The sequence below is a fragment of the Syngnathoides biaculeatus genome, chromosome 13 (genome assembly GCF_019802595.1).
Source record: "Syngnathoides biaculeatus isolate LvHL_M chromosome 13, ASM1980259v1, whole genome shotgun sequence".
NCBI lineage: Eukaryota > Metazoa > Chordata > Actinopteri > Syngnathiformes > Syngnathidae > Syngnathoides > Syngnathoides biaculeatus.
In genome coordinates this window covers 16,726,184-16,748,239 of record NC_084652.1, presented here as the reverse complement: position 1 = coordinate 16,748,239, position 22,056 = coordinate 16,726,184, and the positions used below count along the sequence as shown (strand labels likewise).

Genomic DNA, 22,056 nt, shown 5'->3' with positions numbered 1-22,056 from the left:
TGAAATATTTACGGTTAACAGTACTCGTTTTTTGCTGTGTGCTTGCTCTGTTAGAAAACTCAAAGTTCCAATGTCTCAGGCAACCAACTCCGTAGGTTAAAACCCCTTAAAAGGTGATTCAGTTGCCTGAATAATATCTTGAATACATTTTTCTCCATCCAGATATTTACAATATCGTCCTGCTAGCTTCAAAGGCTCCAAATGAATAAAAGCTCATCTCATTACTACAACAACAGTTTTGACCGTGATTGGCCCCTGAGATGGAGCCGCTCAAGAGGCCTGCTCCCATTGTGCAGGAGTGCAGGACGGGAATTCATTGAGGAAGCCGCACAATGGCGGCGGAAACAGGAAGCGGACAGGAAGTCGGGTGGAGCGAGTAGCGGCGGTAGTGGTGATGCTCTATTGTCTATCTGGGGACTTCTCACGGGCTACTGGGCACGAGCGTTCCTCAGGGAGTGCAGCAGACAATCAGAGAGGTGAAAAGGTTTGTTTCTAGTCAGCACACTCTGGGGACGTTTCACTTGACCTTTTTGGTGGGTTTTGGGGGGTTTTTTTTATGCATTCCTCATTGGAAAGTGCCTACTAGTTGGCTTGCTCCATTTTAATCTGATAGGACATGACATAATATTTCATGGAAAATTACATCTTTCAGTCTACTCAAATCACTGCTAGTGTTGTGGTACTATTGTCTGATATCCTGTGTAATTTACATTGTGTAGTGACTAATCCAGATTGGCAAGGAAATCCATTATTATCTGATGACCATTCTTGATTTAGTGGTGACCAATCCAGATTGCCCAAAGAGCAACCGAGGTTGAGTGGCAAATCCAAACAGATTAACTGGCAACAATCCACCTGAAGAGGAACCAATCCTGGGTCAATGATGACCAATCCAGATTAGTTGCTTTGAACAATCCAGATCAGTTGATGCAAACCAGACTTCCAGTTGGAGTGACAACAATCAAGATTGAGTGGTGACCATTCTTTATTGTCTGGTGACCAAATGAAATTGGCTAACAACCAGTGCTGATTGACTTGTGACACATATAGGTTAGCTGATGTTAGATGTATGTTGTTCATATATCGGATTTATGGTAACCGGTGATCATTTCATTGGTTAATGGCTAATCTATCAAAACGAAAAACTAAATCAAAACAATAGCCTTTTATTAGCTCGTGCAAATTAGGCACATGTAGCTAGATTGTTGGTTGTACTTTGGAAAAGTTGGAATGCATTTTGCGGACTGCAATTGTTTTATTTGTTTGTTTGTTTGTTTGTTTGTTTGTTTGTTGAGTTACATTAGAGTTTATCAAGGAATTGTCTTGAACAGCATGTCAAACCAATACCATAGACATAACAGTACTTGAAATAGTGGTGAAATCTTTCCGAACCACCCATGAATGACATCATTGCTAAGTTACAGTTTACATTGTGTACTGTGTGGCACATGCTTTAAATATTTAGGTGATCATCTCTTTTACATGTGATCATCATTTTAAAAATGTCCAAATGACATCACCCCAAAAATTGTGATTTGCTACGCTCAAAATAGCGTCCATAAACCATTTATGGAGCTATGTGAATTATTGAAATGTTTGTGGCTGAGGAGAAGAGAGCATGTGAGTGGGATGTCGCAACTCCTAACCTTTAACAAAGATGAACAAAGAACAGTCGCCCATGGCTAGTATTTAGCGCCCTTCGCTGAGCAACACGGGGAATTCCTCTTTGCTCAAAAGCACTTATTTTGTAAAGGATGGCAGCTTGCTATGAACCATCACAACGTACCTTCAAAGAAAAAATCCTTAAAGAGCGCGAGGCCTCCAACAAAAGCAGAAGCTGGATGAGAATGAATCTAAAATGGCAGACTTTCTGTACATTATAATCAATGGTTTTAAATGCTGGATTTAAGTATTGGGTACCATTATTTAAGGCCTCTTCATACTCCCACATTTGCGTAGTCGACAATGCCCAGATTCTATCACGTGACCCACATATCCCCCCTCTCCGCAGCATCTCTGCATAACTTACTGTGCAGATGTCAAAAAAAGTTATTGTGCAGAGAAACCTGTGGAGGCCATCTCTTAGGATTGGTCTGTTTTAGTCACATGCTGTGATGTTGTACTCGTCATTCCTCTCGGCTCCACATACGACTTCTTTCGGCTTGTCCCGTTAGGGGTCGCCACAGTATGTCATCTCAGATGAACGCACATATTTGTCTGGCACAATTTTTTTTTTTTTTTTTTTTTTTACACCAGATGCCCTTCCTGACCCAACCCTTCTCAGGGAGTGGAGGCCCCAGTGGGATACGAACCCACAACCCCTGGTTTACCAAACATTTAGGTCAATTTGTTCAAGTAGACACTTCCACGGGAGCCATTGTTTCTGCTTTTTTCCTTGTGACAGAAAGCAAAGTGAAAACAGCTACTGGAAGTGTCCAAAATGTGCTAAGAAATCTCCACCCGGTGGCGTGCTAGTCAATACCAGCCGTAGCGATACCTCTAACTCGGAGAAGAACGGAAGCACATTTCTAAAATTGTGCGCATGGGTTGCACTAAAGTACGAAGGCAAACTACATGCAAGAGAGCTGCAGTGACATCAGGACTGTGGCTGCAAGTCTCAAGAGGCCTTTATCCATCCATCCATTTTCTTTGCCGCTTATCCTCACGAGGGTCACAGGGAGCACTGGAGGCTATCCCAGCTGTCAACGGCAGGAGGCGGGGTACACCCTGAACTGGTTGCTAGCCAATTGCAGGGCACATAGAGACAAACAGCTGCACTCAAAATAACACCTAGAGTGTCCAATTAATGTTGCATGTTTTGGGGATGTAGGAGGAAACTGGGGTGCCCACGCAGGCACGGGGAGAACATGCAAACTCCACACAGTTGGGGCTGGGTTCGAATCCTTAAAATATTTATTTTCTTAAAATCTTTGCAAATATCATCTGCCCTGAGTGGTTAAATTAAGTGAATAAATACATTTAATCAAAGTCACAATCGTAGGTCTTAAGTCTTGTCCAGTCCCGTGTGGAAGCTCCAATCTTTAGCATCACACAACTACACTACATTACTATTGTAACCACAATGCAAAGAAAGCCCAGGAAATGCTTCCTTTCCCCTACTGACCTGGTTGCAGGTATTTATAGATGTCCTCAGGATCTCTTTGACGCCATCAGGAAGACTTTGACATCTGGAGAATAGATTTGGGCCTCTTGTGAGCGCCGCCTTATTAAAGTCAGACAGCAAAAAAACAAAAACAACCTCTGGAAAACGTAATTACAGTAAGTCTCATGACCTGTGATGAATCAATAGCCAAAGATGAATTTGGGTTAACTTGGATCAAGTTCCACAGAAATACGTACATAAATAAATATGTTATTGTTATGTTATTTAATGTTATTTTTTATTTATTTTAATGAGAAAATAAGATTTTGGGGGGAAAATGTTCCTTTTCTCAATTCTTCCAAATGGTGAACTGCCTTATTCCATCTAATTTTACACGTGATAAATGCTAGAGTATGAAATATAAAAACTTACAGGCCATAAGTTGTCTCGTGTTCTGTCCCATCCCGACTAAATATGACTTTTAATAAATTAACATTTTTGACATCATGAAATGACCTGTCAAACTGCATATGACATTATCTCTTGTTATTCTATTTTGGGCTATTTTGCCCATACGAGAATGACCACACACTACATTCTGTAGAAAATCAGACACTTTATATATAGACAGGCAATATATAGTATAGCTACCCGTTTGATATCGCATGTAAGTTTAATTATACTAAGGGATAGAACAAAATATGGAAAATCTTGATTGGATGTACTGTAATAGTTTTTCTTAAGATGACATTTTCCCTTTTTTTAGTTGCATAGATGTCATGATTTATTATTTATAGTCTTTTTATGAATGTCATACGATTGCTGCATTACACTTTTGGCATAAAATAAATCACATTATATCATGAGTTATGCAAGCGCTAATGAAAAATGATATCGTACCACCCTGATTATTTAGTTTTATGAAACACCATCATAATAGGAGCTGTTTTGAATGTAATTTATTAGCAATCATTTAAAATGCTCTCCTAAGCTACAAAGTGTCTGTTTACATAGAGTGGTCCAGACTCCAAAAGGTCTTGTGTGAACCTTCAAACCGAAGCTCCTTTTCTTGCTATCACCCAAGAGGTAGCATCCTGTTTTGGCAGGAAGTAGCATTGTTTTTTTTCCCAATTCCTTTTAGCCACGCTGCTAGCATGTGCCGTCTCCTTCCTGCGCTTCTTGAAAGCGTGTACGTGAGCTGCGACATTGCCAAGTATTTGAAAGATGGAAGATCAATTAGCCTCGCTGGCACGACGGGTACAGGAACTGCATGGAATGTAGACCTGATCCTCCGCAATACGCGCTGAAATACTAACGAATGCAACAGCTGGCAGCTACAGGAAGGTGTTCCTGTTCCTCTAAGGAGGCTACATTTAAGATTGTTTTTTCACATCAAATTTAAGACACATCATTCACAAAATAGAAGAAATTTTTGCGAAAAATTTACCTGCGATATCTATTTTAACTTAATTTTTGAGCAAACCTACAAAAAAATCTCAAGAAGCCAAGCCTGGAGTGATGCAGGAGGTCTCTCATTTTAATTTGAAATGGTACTTTAAGTTAATTTGGGTTAATCTCCAGGGGTCTTTCAAAGACAAACTCCTCATAAATATATTTTTTGCAACTGTAACTCAAGGAACAATCTTGAAATGAAGGGAGGCCAGAGCCCTTCATTTAGTCACTCTCTTTTTTCACCAGAAATTTTTTTTTCCCTTTTTCTGTTCTTTAGTATAAGTAGTAAAAAGGGGATTGAAGAAAATGCATGGATGGATCGATATATTGTCAATACATTGTAGCTTTTTAGAAAAACTGCTACATCACAGATTCCCCGTCAAAGGTGAGAAGATAAGGTTAAGAATTTTTTTGTGCGTTTGCTTTGCTGGAGGCCTGTCAAAATAAAATCCACCCATGAACCGAACAGCATTCAGAACCAAAATGTAATATGCTGACCAGTTTTAAAGCACTAACTTGAGGATTATTAATGTGAGCAAAAATATGTACAGGAAAGCATTTTAGCTTTAAAAAAAAAAATGAATTATCTCTATTAACTAGAATTAAGAAGAAAGTTTTTTTTCACTATTTCAGTTTTTACACGATGAAATTATTACTTGAAATTATTTGCATCTTTGCATATCTAGGAAAGCTGTGTAGTTTATGAAACCAACTTATTGATAAAATAGTATTGATAGTCCACACAACCACATCACCCCTGCAACTAAAATGTGGGTGTGGAGAGTATCGATGGAAAAGGCTCTTTTGTTAGCTACTTGTGTTTGACCCAGTTTTGTATCCGCTTTTTCCATATTTGGCTAAGACCCTCCACCCCCACTCCTTTGCTCTGATTGCTTGCTTCTGTAATTAATTCCTCTGTAATTCATTTAAATTCATCTAAATGAAAGTGAATTACAGTTACTTGTAACGTCATTTCCCCTAGAAAAAAATGACATCATTTGCCATCTTATTAGCAAATTCATGAGTTATTGTTTGATGGGGTTTTTTTCCAAAAGCTGATTTTTCTTTATTTGTGCAGACTTACTCTTTGCATAGTCTGAGGAGGTTCTAAATTTGTTCACAGAGTACGACCAAAAACTAGAAGGTTTTTGCTTGAATAACGCATGCCTGCAGAATTGAAGTGCAAATCTGTGCCCAAACACAGTTAGTATGTGTTTATGTTGATGTTTATGGATTATTATTCCATTGTGCCATACACCAAAACGATGTGTGCAATGAAGCAGTAAATAAAACAACACTTTAGTAACAGTAACTATTTGACAGAAACCAAAACAAATTTTAGCACAGTTCAGGGTGGACCCCGCCTCCTGCCCAAACATAGCTGGAGTAGGCTACAGCACTCCCGTGAGCCTTGTGAGGATAAGCATAACAGAAAATGGATGGATGGATGTTGCTCATTTGCTCGATCGACCTTAAATTTTAACAATAAACTTCAAGTTCATAGTCAGATTAAGGGCCCTCTTATGCTGCTGAATGGCTTTCAAAACAAATTCCGCAAGTTGAAATATTTTGTACATAAACAAATTTTGGAGTTTTTCTTCAAATCAGAACAGTCTGCAGGTAATTTACAAAAAAAAAAAAAAACACAGACATGTTGGATTGTGTTACAGAGGACGATAGAATAAAAAGTCCATTTTATTTCCCACCTCCCCCAACTGGCACAAAACACGTTTCCCCCCTGTTCTGGTACAGCACAGAAGCGACCCGTTTAGGGTGCAAGAGGAAGGATTCCAGATCCAAGTTGAACACAGACAGATCACTGTACTCTAGTTAAGTCTATTGTAGTATAAAGGTTGGGTCTGTGAACAGTTTTCATCAAATAATAATTTATTCATTTTGGTTTACATAAAACTCCCTCAGTCCACCTTTGTTGTTCTCAATACACTGCATTACACTACGAGACACTTGGGCAACACTAAATTGGAAAAATGTTGAATTGCAGCATGGAGTCAAAGCTTAACCACTGTTTTCAATCCAAACCATGACATTTGTAAGATATAACAATGACAAACCGCATCCTGGGGACACTCGCAGTCCTATACAATATGATGATGCTCATGTCAAGTCATGAAATGGATTAGCTTCAGCTCATGCATGAACATCATCTGAGGAAATGTTCAGCGATAAGAGCGCTCTGGAGCCTGCATTCCCGACCTCGTGAAATATTCCTCATTTCAGATAACTCCGACCATTTTCCACATGCACTCACATATTTCGTGTTGTCTTTGCTGATAAAGATCTCTCTCTCTCTTCTAATGCAAAGAGATAAAACATCTCCAGCATATCTGGCAGCCTTCTAAGATCACATTTCCATTCCATGTGCAATAAAAATAAATGTATCATGGAGTCCCTCTAATGTCATTTCACTCTTGTGAGACATTTCTTTTAACAAGAAATGCCTGTTTGAATGTGTTTATATGCACCAATAGACACAATTGCACGGACCGTGTGAGCGATAGCGTTCTTAAAACAAATGCTCTTATATTGCTCACAGCCAAGGAAAGTTAGTCCAACAAAAGCTCTTAGTCCGCACACACAAGCATACAAATGTATGTACAACAACACCACATGGCGGGGGTCAGCCACTAGTCATTAGTGATGCGTGCAGACAGCCGTAAAATTGCTGCAGAGTTTGTTCCCACGCATGCATGTACAGTTATGGCGGGCGACACACACACTGACATTCCTCTCGTGTCACACACACACACACACACACACACACACACACACGTTGCATCACGACTTCATCACCCCGAGCCTCATCGCATTTACATTCATTACATTCCGTGTTTTATGGGGCGTTCTCGGACCTGTTTGCATGTTTTGCCCACATGCAATGCCCAAACGCAAATGTTCCATCTGTCTGGTTACACTACAGGGTTCAAATGTAGCAGTCATCGGAAAAGATCTCGAAGACAAGTCTAGAAATGGTCATAATTACCCAAAAATGGTCACTTGAAACAAAAATGCCCGATTTCGTGGGCGCTTGTCATGCTCATAAGAATTTCTTGTTTCTTATCATGATTGAAATGTCTACCAGACTTCATGTTGCCAGTTAAAACTCACTTTGGGGGCTGAATTTTAAAAGAATTATCAAGTCGGGTTTTATGATAAATCTATTAACTTTGCAGCTATGCTTTGCCCTCACACAACGGTGAAAAGTCATTTTCTTGGGAGTTGAGCATCCAACTACTATATGCATATCAAATTTGGTAGAGATCAGACAAAGTCTATAGGACAAATTTGTCTTTAAAGGACTTCTGTAAATGCCCAAAATGGCAGAATTCTTGTCGTTTTGCACCTGGTTTATTTAGACATTTTATGGGTCTACTCATGAGAGACACCCACCATAATTTCTTGTTGCAGTACAACTGTAAACCTCCAGTTGCTTTACAGTTATTCTCATTCTTACTCGTAGGTGGACTTGGGCTTCCTTAGATTCGTCACGGCCATCAGCACACAAGGAGCCATCTCTAAAGAGACCAAGAAGCACTATTTTGTTCGCTCCTACAAGGTGGACCTGAGCTCCAACGGAGAGGATTGGGTGACGGTGAAGGATGGTTCCAAACAGAAGGTTAGTATTCACCACTTTGTTAGTCCTCATTAGCCCATCTTGAACTGGTTGCCAGCCAATCGCAGGGCACATGGAGACAAAACAGCCGCACTCACAATCACACCTAGGGACAATTTAGAACACAAGTTTCAAACTCAAGGCCCGAGTGCCAGATGTGGCCCGCAACATGATTTTATGTGGCGCACGAAGACAAATCTAGAGGTGCAATTTTCATAATTCTTGTAAAAATCAGTACCAAAATTTCAAACTGTCATATATGATAAATGATAAAATTGAGATATTACAAGTATTTTTGTGTACCCAAACATGAATAGTTGAAAAACACATTACCCTTGATTTCTGATTCTAAAACTCGTTCATAAATTGATTATGTAAATATGATGAGATGACTACATATTTTTGTTTCACAGTCATAACGACCCTCTGAGCGAAACCAGAACAATATTGTGGCACCTGAGAAAAATAAGTTTGACACCCATGATTGCGAATCTCCAATGAATGCATGTTTTTGGGATGTGGGAGGAAACAAGAGTACCCTGAGAAAACCCACGCAGGCACAGGGAGAACATGCAAACTCCACAGAGGCGGGTCCGGGATTTGAACACCGGTCCTTTGAAATGTGAGGCTAATGCTCTACCCAGTCGTGTCACCGTTCCACCCCGGTGCTAACCGCCTGTAATTGAATAGATTTATTGCAATTGAATTACTTTAATAAATACTGCTAATGAGAGGCTTACTCTAACTTTCTAACTGTCCCAAATATATGAATCAGTGTTTTCCAGAGTTGGCGTTGTTTTAGTTTGTTTTTTGTTTTTTTTTTTTTTTTTAATTCCCACACTGTATTGCCTGAATGGGCCATGTTGCTCCTTGTGTACATATTTGTGCTTGAGTGGTTTGCACATCTGCCTCACAGTTTTGAGAAGTGAGGTTCAAATCCCAGCCTCACCTTTGTGGAGGTTGCATTTTCTCTCCATGCCTGCATGGGCTTTCTCCAGGTACTGCGATTTCCTCCCACATCCAAAAAGTATAATAAGATGATTGAAGACTCCAAATTGGGCGTAGATGTGAGTGTGATTGGTTGTTTGTTGTGCTATGCGATTGGCTGGTGACCAGTTCAGGGTGTACCCCGCCTCTCGCCCGAAGATAGCTAAGATTGGCTCGAGAATGCCTGCTCATAAAATGGCTGGATACTGATCGTAAGTAAACCCACAAAAGAACTCTCAAGAAGTCACACTAAAAAACAAAGTTTCTCATCTTGGTTCAAAGCGAACATTTAAGGCTAATTTTCACTACAGTATTTTGAGGGGTCCATCAAAGAGAAACTTGTCCAAAAGGTTTTGTCTAATTGCTACCAACAGACAACCACAATTCTTTCTTCTCGTTTTCAGATCTTCCAGGGGAACCACAACCCGACAGATGAGGCTCGCTCGTTGCTGCCCAAGCAGACTCTGGCTCGTTACATTCGCATCCGGCCCATGTCCTGGGAACAAGGCATCTGCATGCGCTTTGAGCTCTACGGCTGCAGAACATCAGGTACCAGTAGTCCATTTATCTTTTTTAAAGGGAAGAACTCCATGCACAAGTGATGTCTGAGTGTGTTTCCTGGAAAGCAGAGCGTCCACTCTGTCGAACAGATTGTAGCATAGCCTCCGGGTCGAGTGGCCTCAGATGCAACAGCCAGCAAGTCTGTCGGAGTCAAACGCCCCCGAGATGACGCTTTCAACTCACAACATGTTCCCAGCCACACTGATACTCACAGTCCAGACCATAAAAATCACAAAAAGTAGTACCTGGATTTTGAGCAGTGGTGTCAAACTTATTGTCTTGTTGTGGCCCACTTTGTAGCTGCAGTTTCACTCGGAGAGCCATTGTGACTCTGAAACCATGTAAATATTGAATCGCCCTATCATATTTGTACATACAAGAATATGATGGATGGCTTTAAAATAAGAAGTCAAGGATAGTACAGTGGTACCTCTACTCACGAAATTAATTGGTTCCAGAGGTCATTCCTGAATGTTGGGTTTTTTTTTTTTCATATGTAGAAGCGCTTTTTACATGTAAATAGGCTAATCCGTTCCAAGCCCCACCCCCCTCCCAGAAATACGCATTCAAAGTACATTATGTAAAGAATAATAACAATTATGTTCATTTGGCTTGGCAACTATGCGAAGAGAAGGGTGAGTGGGAAGTGAAAGGCATGGTTGGCGACAGAGGAGCAGTGGTTGTTGCCAGCCGTTTTATTAAGTACGATCCAAGGACGAAAATGTCCTAGGTAAACGTCATCGAAATGAGCGAGAGACCCACTGGTCAACACTTTTTCCAGATGATTCTTTTCAACGAATTCAGAAAGTTGCCAATGCACTTTCAGTCATTTATTGAAAGGGACAGTCAAAAATAAACACTCACAAGGAATGACTTTGTCTCTTGATTCTGCCGTCATTCACTATGCCACATCCCTTTAAAGCACACACCAAACACATAAATGCTGCAGTATGTACAGTGTGAAATTACACTTTTACATTTTTTTAATTGTTTTGTTTTTTCTTTTTTATACAGTGGATTAATGTTTTTTTCTTATTTAAAAATCCCAACTCAAAATTTTGGGGGTATTTTTCTTTTGGAGGGGGGCTGGAATGGATTAATAGGATTTTAAGACCAAGACACTCAAGGTGGTATCGATTACCTGTATACCGTATACTGTATTATACAGTATCTTCCTTCCAGACAGTAGAGCCATAGAAACCCACTGTTTTTCTCTCTGTGCAGACTACCCGTGTTCAGGAATGTTGGGCATGGTGTCGGGTCAGATCTCGGATGGACAGATCAGTGCCTCATCCTATGCCAACCGGGGCTGGGTGGCCGAGAATGCCCGTTTGTTGACGGGCAGGTCAGGTTGGACAGGCCAGCAGACCAGGCAGCCCTTCAGGAACGAATGGCTGCAGGTAACTACCACCTTACCGCGGTGAGGGTTTAGGGTTAAGAGCCATGAGTTATGACTGATGGAGTGATCAGTAGCAATAATGTAAGACATTTTAGTAATCACTGCATCTTGTCAGGTGGACCTAGGCCAGGAGAAGATGTTCACCGGCGTGGTGATTCAGGGCGGCAAACACTACGACAAGAACGTCTTCATGAAGAAGTTCAAAGTTGGACACAGTTTGGACGGAGAAGTCTGGACACTGGTCAACGAGGACAACACTACTCGGCCCAAGGTCGGTCCACTAAAACTTCTGTTAAACCACTGAGCAACTTCAGCAACTTCCATGAGTGGCTGACAGTCAGCGACTTGTTTTGTTCATGAGCTTTCACACACAAACTTTACATTTACTCCGGGTTTAAAGCTAGCAAGACCTAGGCGGCTCCCACTCTGTCGCCAAACCTAATACATACAGTTTTTACAATATGCATATACAGATACTGTGTTTTACAACAATACTTACTAAAACTGTATTCAGAATTTCTCCGATAGCCTCTCCAACTCACATTTTAGCCTCAAGCTAACTAACTTTTTAAACTGTTGGAGACTGACATTTCCAAAGTCTGTAATAATAGTCACTCATGTTTGTGGTTATTATTATTATTATTCATGAGCTCTTTGTAGTTTTCTTTTTGTTTTTTTTTTCGCTGCGATTCTGCCTTTGTCCCACATTTAATGGTAAGTTAACGCCAACAAGAAGTCAATTATACATTAGAGCTGGTGGACGTGAAACGTTTATTCTTACTGTGATGTGACGTGGACTCAGTAGATAGGTCATGTGATCTTGTGTTTGAGGGAATATTCTGTCAAATTTCTCACAACGGTGAGTGAACCAAGTCAGAGACTTGTGACAGCACACAAGTTGAAGTGCTGATTGTGGCGACATTCGCTCACACTGGTGTGCAGTTCGGTTAAAATAAAATGGCAGCCTGTCTTTGCTGTCTTGTCTCATCTAAAGATTTGTATCTAAAGTATATGTCCCTGTGTGCATATTTATCTCTAAGCTATGTCTTAGAACTATGGAAACTTCTGTCTTTACACAAGTATTTACTTTTATAAGCAGTGTTTCTTTGTTTTAGTATCATTGACTGTTAAGGCTCACTTGGGGCTCTCTTGGCTGTTTCATCTACCTGAACCTGTATTGGACTCTTTTAGAACTATTTTAGCCTCATCTGTAGGTTTGTAATTTCAGCTGTTCTGTCTGGAGTATGTATTTCGTTTGGTATCTTTAGTCTATATTTTCCCAGTGCTAACCTCTTTTTGGTTTGTTTTCACCTATGTTAGCTTAATTTAGCCTCATGTAGCTTTGTTAATTTAATCGTTTTTGTCAGCAGTGTTTGTTTTTTGTACCTATGGAATGTGTTAACCTTGTGTTAGCGTCTCTTATCTACATTTTAATCGGTGGTAGCCTTGTGTTAGCCTGTCTTGTAGTCAGACCATGGTTGTCCTTGGGATATACATCATAGCAGTTTCTGGTGTAGAATTAAGTGTGGACATTACATGATTGACAGGTGCTCTTTGTGTTTGGAATGTCGGGTGAGCACATTGGATTAAATAAGACCGCGTGAAAAAGGCCCTTGGGTCTTCAGAGTTGCTTTAATTCCCACCCTGGAGAGGAAATCTATATCATTGCTTTGCACAGTCCATATCCCCTCCTGAGCCTTCTGCTTTGGAACCACATCTTGCTCCATGTCTTCCATATGGTGGCACCGAAGGGGGTTCACTGAGGGGGGCTGCCACTGCTTGACTGCCGACAATGTGGTGGATGTTCCTCACTCAAACTTAATATTCAATAATGTGGACTAGTAAATCATATTTGGCACAATTTCCCTGTCTTTTTAAGCATCACATCCCCTTCAACATCCCGACATCCCCTAAGTATTTACCAGTAATGAATGTCTGCTTAATTTGTGTTGGTCTCTCCAATGTTTGTCAGATTTTCTCAGGCAATCAAAACCACGACACACCTGAGTTGAGGTCGGTGGGTCCTCTGCTGACACGTTTTGTCCGGATCTACCCAGAGAGAGCCACCGTGGAGGGTCTGGGCCTACGACTGGAGCTGTTGGGCTGCGAATTGGACGGTGAGTAAATATGGACATACACTAATTTATTATTACTAAAGCCTCTCTTAGCTGTCTTTTTGACTATGTTACCCTTTTTAGGTGTGTTAACCTATGTCAGCCTCTCTTAGCTGGATTTTAGCCTATATTAGACTCTTTCATATGTGTTTTAGCCTATATTAGCTTGTTGTCTGTTTTTAATACATAATTCGGTAATACAGTTATAAACAAACAAAAAGAATCCTGTGGACATAGCTTGTGTCATAATATAATAAACATAGTTATTTATCTTTTCCTGCAACATGTTGCATAATTGTGTGGTTTCGGATTTTACGTCAAAATGGCCTATTGTGTGGCTTCATATTTGGAAAGATTATATTTTTATTGAATCCGAAATACACTTGTCTGGAAAATATCACTGTGATTTCAAGGGCTGTAAATATGGTGACATAACAGAGAGCTTGACAGGAAACAGAAGCTCAGCATAACACGGTCATGCTACACTCAGGTAGCAGCTCACGCTGCTCACCAGTGACCTGAAAATTCAGAGACCTTGTGTGTGCACGTCTTGTCCATGTCTCGCATTATTTAATGTAAAAAAAAAATGCATTTTGATGCACACATGTAAAACATAAAAAAAAAACAGTTTAATGTATGTCACTTGAGTTCTGTGATCAGTTGAATACAGTACAAACAGTTGCACAAATGTTAGCCATATGCTAGCTTCTTTATTAATCATACTTAATAAAGCGTTCAACATATATTGCACTTTTCACGGGACTCAAAGACACTTTATAGTTGTACATGTTATATATTATTCATTCATTCCACAGCTCAAGTGATGATTAATTACTAAGTAAATAAATAAATAGATTACTCACGTAGCTAGAGCTGCCCTGGGTGGGGCTGCCATTCTGTGCCTACAGCCCTTCTATAATATCAGTTTCTGTTAGCTTAGCCTCTGTTCATGATGTTGATTTTCAAACTTCAACACTTTTTCCTTGGGCTTTTCATGACAAACGTTAATCTTTAAATGACGGAGAGCTGACGAATATTACTAAACATCCGTATTTTGTTTCGCAAGTGATAGAACACTGAATTGTTAAAGCCATAACACCCATTTTTCTGGATTTGCAGGGTAAATCAATTCAATGTGCGATACTACTGGTCAGTACCGCACTGAGGAAAATTTCATAAATGAATTTGATGAAATACACACTATATTGTATAAAATAATATTCCTTAAAATGCCAGCGGCCTGTGACTGGGTTTCCTTCCCCTTTATTTGCCGCAAAAAAAAAATGCAAGCCTTTTCTTTTTATAAGAAAAAAGAAAGAAAAGTGTGTATTTTTCTCCCCCTCCCCCTAAAAAAATTCTATTCTTTTTTTATGGCATTATTTTTACTGTGGAAATAATGATGAATTTCTTGAAGAAATAATACAAATTCTGTCTTGCATTTTTCACAACTTTTTATTACAATACAATAATTTTTTAGTCTTGAAAAGAAAACATTGTTCTTGTGATTGTACAACTTTTCGCTTGACTCATGACTTATTTAGAAAAAGGTTTTAATATATTTTTTTGCAAGATGAATAAAAATCTTTATAGAAAAATATCTTTTGGGGAAAACATAATTCTAATCAGATTAGACCTTTTTTTCTTTCATTTGTGCTGCATTTTTTTAAGGAATTTGTTTTTCTACCAGATAAATGTAAGTTTTTGTCAAAGAAAATCAAACTTCTTTTATTGTAATATTGTGAAAGAAACGGAAACGAGAAATTCTGCTACATTGTTGTCTTTTATATTGTCCCTTCATTTTCTTTCTCCCCTTGGTACTTTTGTATTGTCTGCGAATGGAAATGAAGCGAATTGTACTTGAATTAGCATACGCTGGCTGGAAGAAAAAGAAAGCGTTTATTTGCGTGTAATTAAAGGAAGCAGGTGGGGGGGTGCTGTGGAGGATTAAAATAAGACATGCGCGCCTTAAATTGAAATGTCGGTGTGAGCACAGGAAGCCTTTTTTTTTCTCAGTCAAGCGTTGAATGAACGTCAAGTGTCGAACGAACAGCGATTAAGTGCTGGGAAATGAGTTTTTTTGGGGGCATTTTTTCATGTTTGTGTCATATAATCAGAGCTTCTTCAGGTGATTTCTTTGAGCAAGCTTAGTTTTGTCTGACGGGTTTTTTTTTTAAATCTCTCTCCCTCCTCAGACATCACAACCACTTCCTTGCCCACCACACCACTCCCCACTCTGCTTGCCTCCACCACGTTTGGAGCGACTACCACGTCACCCCAAACGGTGCCCGTCACCACAACATTCACCAACCCCGATGCTGACACTCCCAAGGACTACTACTCGGTGACAGGTAATCTTTGGAAATGGAAATTCATTTTATAAGTTATTGGCTGGTGACACCCAAGCCACCAATCTCATTTTACTGTAACCTTTCTTTCTTTTTTTATTCAATTACAATTGCATTCAGGTCATTATAGACAAACGTGTCATGCATTTTTTTTTTTGTTGAGGAAAAAACTCTTTTTTTTCAGAAAGTTTTTTTTTTCTTGGTAAGTGAAACTGGGATAAAAATGAAGAATACATATTTCTTGAGTTGTATTAGTATTTCTATTTAATTTAGGAGATTTTTTTTCACAAGAAAAACATCGTTTGTCACAAAGAAGTAATATATTTAGGATATTTTTGTAGATAGATAGATAGATAGATAGATAGATAGATAGATAGATAGATAGATAGATAGATAGATAGATAATAGATAGATAGATAGATAGATAGATAGATAGATAGATAGATAGATAGATAGATATAGATAGATAGATAGATAGATAATAGATAGATAGATAATAGATAGATAGATAGATAGATAGATAGAAGTATATTAAAGCTCAATAATTTTTTTAAAATGTTTGTATTAGATGTTTTTTTTAAAAAAAAACATTGTAATTTTTCCAGAAGAAATATTTTCTTCAAGCAAAAACATTTTTAAAGGGGAATTTTTTTTTTTTTGCATTTTAGTAACCCTTTCTTTCAGTAAAAAAAATTATAATAATGTTTTTTTATTGTTAAAAATATGTGAATCTTGAGAGGGTATGATTGCTATATTGGATGTATGTATACTAGAATAAAATTCCTATGTATTTCAAAAAGTTGCACATGTTGAAATTGAAAAAGTCAACCAAAGAGATGAGGCGTTGACGTGTGTGGGGGGTTGTAACCCTAACCCGCTGATCTCGACCTTTTTTGTGTGTGTGTGTTCCATGTGCATGCAGCAGGAGGCATCACACCTGCTGACCCCGTGGTGGACTTCATACCAGGTCAGCTTCCTGCCTCCTCGTTCATCTTCATGTTTGGCCAAAACTGTTGTCATTAAAAGCAGAAATGTCTTTCCATTTTCAAAGGGCATATTTCATTTTTAAAATGGACAAAACGGCCACAGGTAATAAACAAACAAAAAAGTTAAAGTCGAAAGTTAAACTTATACATCTGTATCGAAAATATATAACATTATTTTAAGAATTAAGAAGTAATTGTTTCTGATTTGCAAATGCCAACAAACAAACATCTACACTCACATTCACACGTATGGACAATTTAGAGTCTTCAATTAACCTGCCTCCACACAGGCTGGGCCTGGGGTCGAACCACAGTCCTCAGAACTGTGAGCGAGACGCTCTAACCAGTTGTCTGCTGTTTTTACTCAAATATCCATCCATCCATCCATTCATTTTTCTTAGCTTCAGCTGCTTATCCTCACAAGAGTCACATACAGACAAAAACCATTCACCCTCACAATCACATCTAGGGGCAATTTAGAGTGTCCAATTAAAGTTTGCATGTTTTTAGGATATGGGAGGAAACCAGATTGCCCATAGAAAACTCATGCAGGGACAGGGAGAACATCCAAACAGGCCGGGATTGAACCCGGGACCTCAGAAATGTGAGGCCAACGCTCTAACCAGTTGCGCCAATCCGCTGCTAGAGTTGTGCTGTTTTTGGGAAAAAAAAAAAAAAAGAAAGACAAAAATGTGGTTAATAAGTTTTTGAAGATCAAATTAACTTTGGCCAATCCAGCATGGGGTGAAAAGGCTGAACTGATTGAAAATAACTTTTCTTTTCTATCACATTTTTTTCCCAATTGTATTTTTTAAACTGTGTTTTCACTAAAATGTCAAGAAAAGGGTTTTGGAAAAAATCTTTGTGAAAAACAAATTGAAGGAAAAAGTGTAAAGGTAGATTATAAAACATTAGAGAGAATAATAATAATTTGGAAAAAAATTACAAATTAAAAAAATAATACACATTTTGGGAAGAAAACTTTTAAATATTAGTTTTTCTCAGATAAATATGTTTTTAAAGAAAAAAATGTTCAAAACAAAAAAATGGTCATGAATTACAGTTTAATCACTCCCTTAATTTGGGGGGAGAAAGATGCAATCTTGTGAAAATATACAGTATATACATAGATTTTTATCACCACTATTTTTTTAAGAAAACAGTTGATACCAAAAGGTCAGGAAAGGGCTTTATTTTTAATCATCCATCCATTTTCTTTTGCCCCTTATCCTCATGAGGGTCGTGGGGAGTGCTGGAACCTATCCCAGCTGTCAACGGGCAGGAGTCGGGGTACACCCTGCCAGACAATCACAGGGCACATGGACACATGGAAACAGACAACAGTCACACTCACAATCACACCTAGGGGCAATTTTTTAGTGTGTCCAGGTAATGTTGCATATTTTGGGGATGTGGGAGGAAACCGGAGTGCCCGGACAAAACCCACGCAGGCACAGGGAGAACATGCAAACTCCAAACAGGCGGGGCCGGGATCAAACCAGGGTCCTCAGAACTGTGAGGCCAACGCTTTACCATCTTATCACCGTGCCACCTTTTTTTAATCATGTTTTATGAGGAAACAAGTGTGAGTAAAAGTTTTTGTTTTATAGTAGAAAATTTATTTTATTTATTAAGTTTAATTTCCCGGGAAAAAAGTCAGACGTCAGGATTGTATAATATTTTTCAAGAAAAAAAAACAATGGTTTGAATACAACCGTGTTTAGACCCGATTAGTAAAAAAAAAGTTCTGCCGGGTTCAATCCCAGGCCCAGCTGTGTGGAGTTTGCATGTTCTCCCCGTGCCCGCGTGGGTTTCCTCCAGGCACGCTGGTTTCCTCCCACATTCCAAAAACACGGAAACATTAATTGGACACTCTAAATTCCCCCTCGGTGTGATTGTGAGTGTGAATGGTTGTTTGTCTCGATTTGCCCTGCGATTGGCTGGCAACCAGTTCAAGGTGTACCCCGCCTCCTGCCCTGTTGACAGCTGATAGGCTCCAGCACTCCCCACGACACTCGTGAAGAAAATGGATGGATGGAATTTGTAAAAAATCTGAGATGTTCACGTTTTTTGTCCATGTTGTGGGGTGAAGTACTCGGTTGTACATCAACACACATTTTCAAAGTGTCCCAGTGGGATACAAATGATGGAAATAGCGAAACCAAAAGTTCAGCAAGCCCTTGGGACACAGTGCATCCCTGGAATAAACACGGGGGGCTGTTTAATTTTCAAACAGCTAAAGGGGGGGTGGGGGGTAACGGATGAGGTGAAGAAAATGCAAAAGACAGGAGAGAAGCTGAGATTTTTTTTTTTTAATATATATACTTTTGAGCGAGATAAAAGCTTCCTGTGTTAATTAGCGCAAGGCCAACCGCTCTGGAAGACAACACAGCCAGCAAAGCTCATCTCTGCATCCTATTAACAAACAAAAGACCTTCAAACGGGATCGGATGCATCCAAAAAGGATTCGGCCCGTTTGATAACCAAACACGAATGAATTTGTATATAAGTAGGAATTTTGTGTTTGTCCGCTAATCCAGTAGTGGTATCATAATGACATAAATGTAAAACAATCCAATGTAAAACGTGAATGAGGCCCTTATTCAAAGCTGTTCACATCGCCTTCCTCTGTGCGCTCCTCTCCGCTATGCATCTACAGAAGAATTGATTGTGCTGCACCACTCCCCCAACCCTCACCCCCCCCAGCCCTCCACCCCTCTGCATCTGTACATTGCGACAAGCTGTGGAATATTTTTGTTACAAGCAGGCCTTTCGCATTCCAAGTGCAAACAGATAATGTCTGCTCCTCTGTGTGCTTTTACAGTTGAAGCCAGAAGTTTACATACACTGTCCAAAAACAGGTCGGCACGGTGACGCAGCTGGAAAGCGTTGGCCTCGCAGTTCTGAGGACCAGGGTTCAATCCCAGCTCTCCCTGCGTGGAGTTTGCATGTTCTCCCCGTGCCTGCGTGGGTTTTCTCCAGGCACTCCAGTTTCCTCCCACATCCCAAAAACATGCAACATTAATTGGACACTCTAAATTCCCCCCAGGTGTGATTCTGAATGTGAATGGTTGTTTGTCTCTATGTGCCCTGCGATTGGGTAGCAACCAGTTAGTGTCGTACCCCGCCTCATGCCCGTTGATAGCTGGGATAGGCTCCAGCATTCCCGTGACCCTTGTGAGGATAAGCAGTGAAGAAAATGGATGGATGGATGTATAGCTAAATGGATTCATGACCCACAACACCCGTCAGATGGAGCTATCGTGAACAAACCATCCTGTAATTATGGTCACCTACAGAACTGGAGTGTTCTGATTTTGTTGACATTTCCCAATTATCATTTGCGTGATGTAAATGCTTTACATTTGCTCCAGCTGGTGTACCTAATTAAGTGTCCAGTGAGCCTGGTGCACGTTCATCAAGCCCAACATTTCCACGGACGACTCTTTGTCAGCTTCCGTGTTGTAACCACCTGTTGTTCTTGTGGTGTGCAGAATACGTGTGGTTCGCCTGCAACTTCGACTCCGCCTCCTTCTGCGGTTGGACCGCGGAAGCGGGCTTGGGTGCCGAGTGGCTCATCCAGACTGGCGCGGGCGCTGCGGTGGCGCGCAGAGCACCCACGCTGGACCACACGGGTAACACACTTGTGCGCGCCATTGTTGTCCTTGGGTTTGTCGGTTTTGACTCTCTCAGCAAAAAGATGGAGGCGTTTTTGAAAAAAAACATTGAGAGAGGCAAACTGCTGCTGAGAAATCCTCACAATAAATCAACAAGAGGAAATATAAACAGGGTTTTTTTTTGTCATTTCTGTCAATATCCCATTATTTGTATGTAGACTTCATTTTCCCCCTTTTCCCTTCCCACTCAGTATTCAAATATTTTCGTCCGCATTTTATCACTGTCGTCCGCGTCCAAATACTTTAGTTAACGTTCCCTCGCTGTCTCCTGAGTCTTGTTGTGCTGTGCTGCCCCCTGCAGGCTGCTTGGGAAACTTCATCCTCATGCATGTGACGGAAAGCGATGAAGATGGCGAAGAGTATGCGGAGAGGGTGGCCAGGCTGTCCAGTCTGCCCGTGACGGCGCCCCACGCCGAGCTGTGCTTTTCCTTCTGGTACCACATGCTGGGCCAGCACCCCGGGGTGCTCCACATCAGACAGGAAGAGAAACAAGACCTCGAAGAAGGGAGGGGGAACATCCTGTGGACAGTTAGTGGACACCAGGGGGCGCAATGGAGGGAAGGACGAGTTTTACTACCGAGATCCAATCAAGCTTATAGAGTAAGTCAAAATACTTAGCAAGCTATTGCCTGTTGTTGCTTTCAGGGAAAGTCTAAATTTTTTTTTTTTTTTTTACTTTTCTCATAACAGTTGTGTAGTTGCTCCAAATTCCTTGATATATCGCTCAGTCAGGTGTTGCCTTCAGGTGTATTCTAAAATCACTGTTTCGTCTTACACAACAACAGGGTGGTTGTTGCAAATGTCCTTAAATGAAACTGTTAAAATTATCTTTCGCTTTGTGATTTTGTTGTCATCGTCAATAACAGTGTAACAAGCACAGTTTTCCCTCACACTCCAAGTAGGTGATTGCTCCCAGAGTCCTTAACTGCTTCCATCTGGCTCAGTCAAGTGGTGCCTTCGAAGGCAGTCTGAAAACACAGCATTCTTCGCACAACAACTGAGTGATTATTCCAATCAGTAAATGTTTGCATTTAGTATGTCCTCGTGGCCTTGCCTTCTGGTCCCTGATTGAAATGATACTTTTCACTCACGGCTTCTGTCAAACAAAACAAGTGCTATGAAATGTTAAATTGTGCCCAGTACATACATAAAGACAATTGGCCTGTTTTTGTCCCTGGATTCTCGATGGGTGGCGTTACAGAATCCTTATGTGTGAAGCATTTTATGTTGAGATTATCAGAGCGCACTACACGCAAAACTGATAAATACATACTTTTTATTATCTTGATATCCGGGGTCTGTCGCAAATAAACTAAAAATCCTGATGTGTGCGTCAATCTGGTGTTAAATTGAGGGACAGTGGAAAATCCCACTTTCATATGTCCCGCTGGACATATTTGACTCAAATGTTCTGTTTTCAGGTGGTTGTGGAGGGCGTTGCGGACAGACTTAGCACAGGACACATGGCTGTGGACGACATCCGCATTTTAAATCCACGCAACGCAGACCACTGCAAAGGTTTGGACTACAGCCCCCCTTTTAAACACGAACAGATTTTTTGTTTTTGTTTCGTCTTATTCTTAACACCTGGTTTTCCTTCTTAAGATCCAGAGGTTCCTCCATCTCCTCCCACGCAGATCATCATCCTGCGTACGTTTATACCTCTTATTTATTTAATTAGCTATTTACAACAGTAGAGCTTGTTTTACTGACTCAATTGCAGATGGAGAAGGCATCTATTTGGGGATAGATCATTAACACGAGTTCTGCATAATATGATATTGAGTTAATACCTCCTGGC

At 40.2% G+C, this 22,056-nt stretch overlaps 1 protein-coding gene across 1 annotated transcript in view; it reads left to right on the top strand.

Annotated features, from left to right (window-relative positions):
• The window catches only part of LOC133511224 (neuropilin-1a-like), a 60,022-nt gene that overhangs the window by 33,597 nt on the left and 4,369 nt on the right, over positions 1-22,056 (top strand). Inside the window, exons 7-17 of the mRNA XM_061839950.1 lie at positions 8,034-8,189; positions 9,578-9,722; positions 10,959-11,134; positions 11,249-11,404; positions 13,106-13,250; positions 15,440-15,595; positions 16,515-16,559; positions 20,073-20,213; positions 20,557-20,855; positions 21,677-21,773; positions 21,861-21,905. Of these exons, the coding sequence (XP_061695934.1) occupies positions 8,034-8,189; positions 9,578-9,722; positions 10,959-11,134; positions 11,249-11,404; positions 13,106-13,250; positions 15,440-15,595; positions 16,515-16,559; positions 20,073-20,213; positions 20,557-20,855; positions 21,677-21,773; positions 21,861-21,905 (1,561 nt within the window). The remainder of the gene's footprint in view (positions 1-8,033; positions 8,190-9,577; positions 9,723-10,958; positions 11,135-11,248; positions 11,405-13,105; positions 13,251-15,439; positions 15,596-16,514; positions 16,560-20,072; positions 20,214-20,556; positions 20,856-21,676; positions 21,774-21,860; positions 21,906-22,056) is intronic.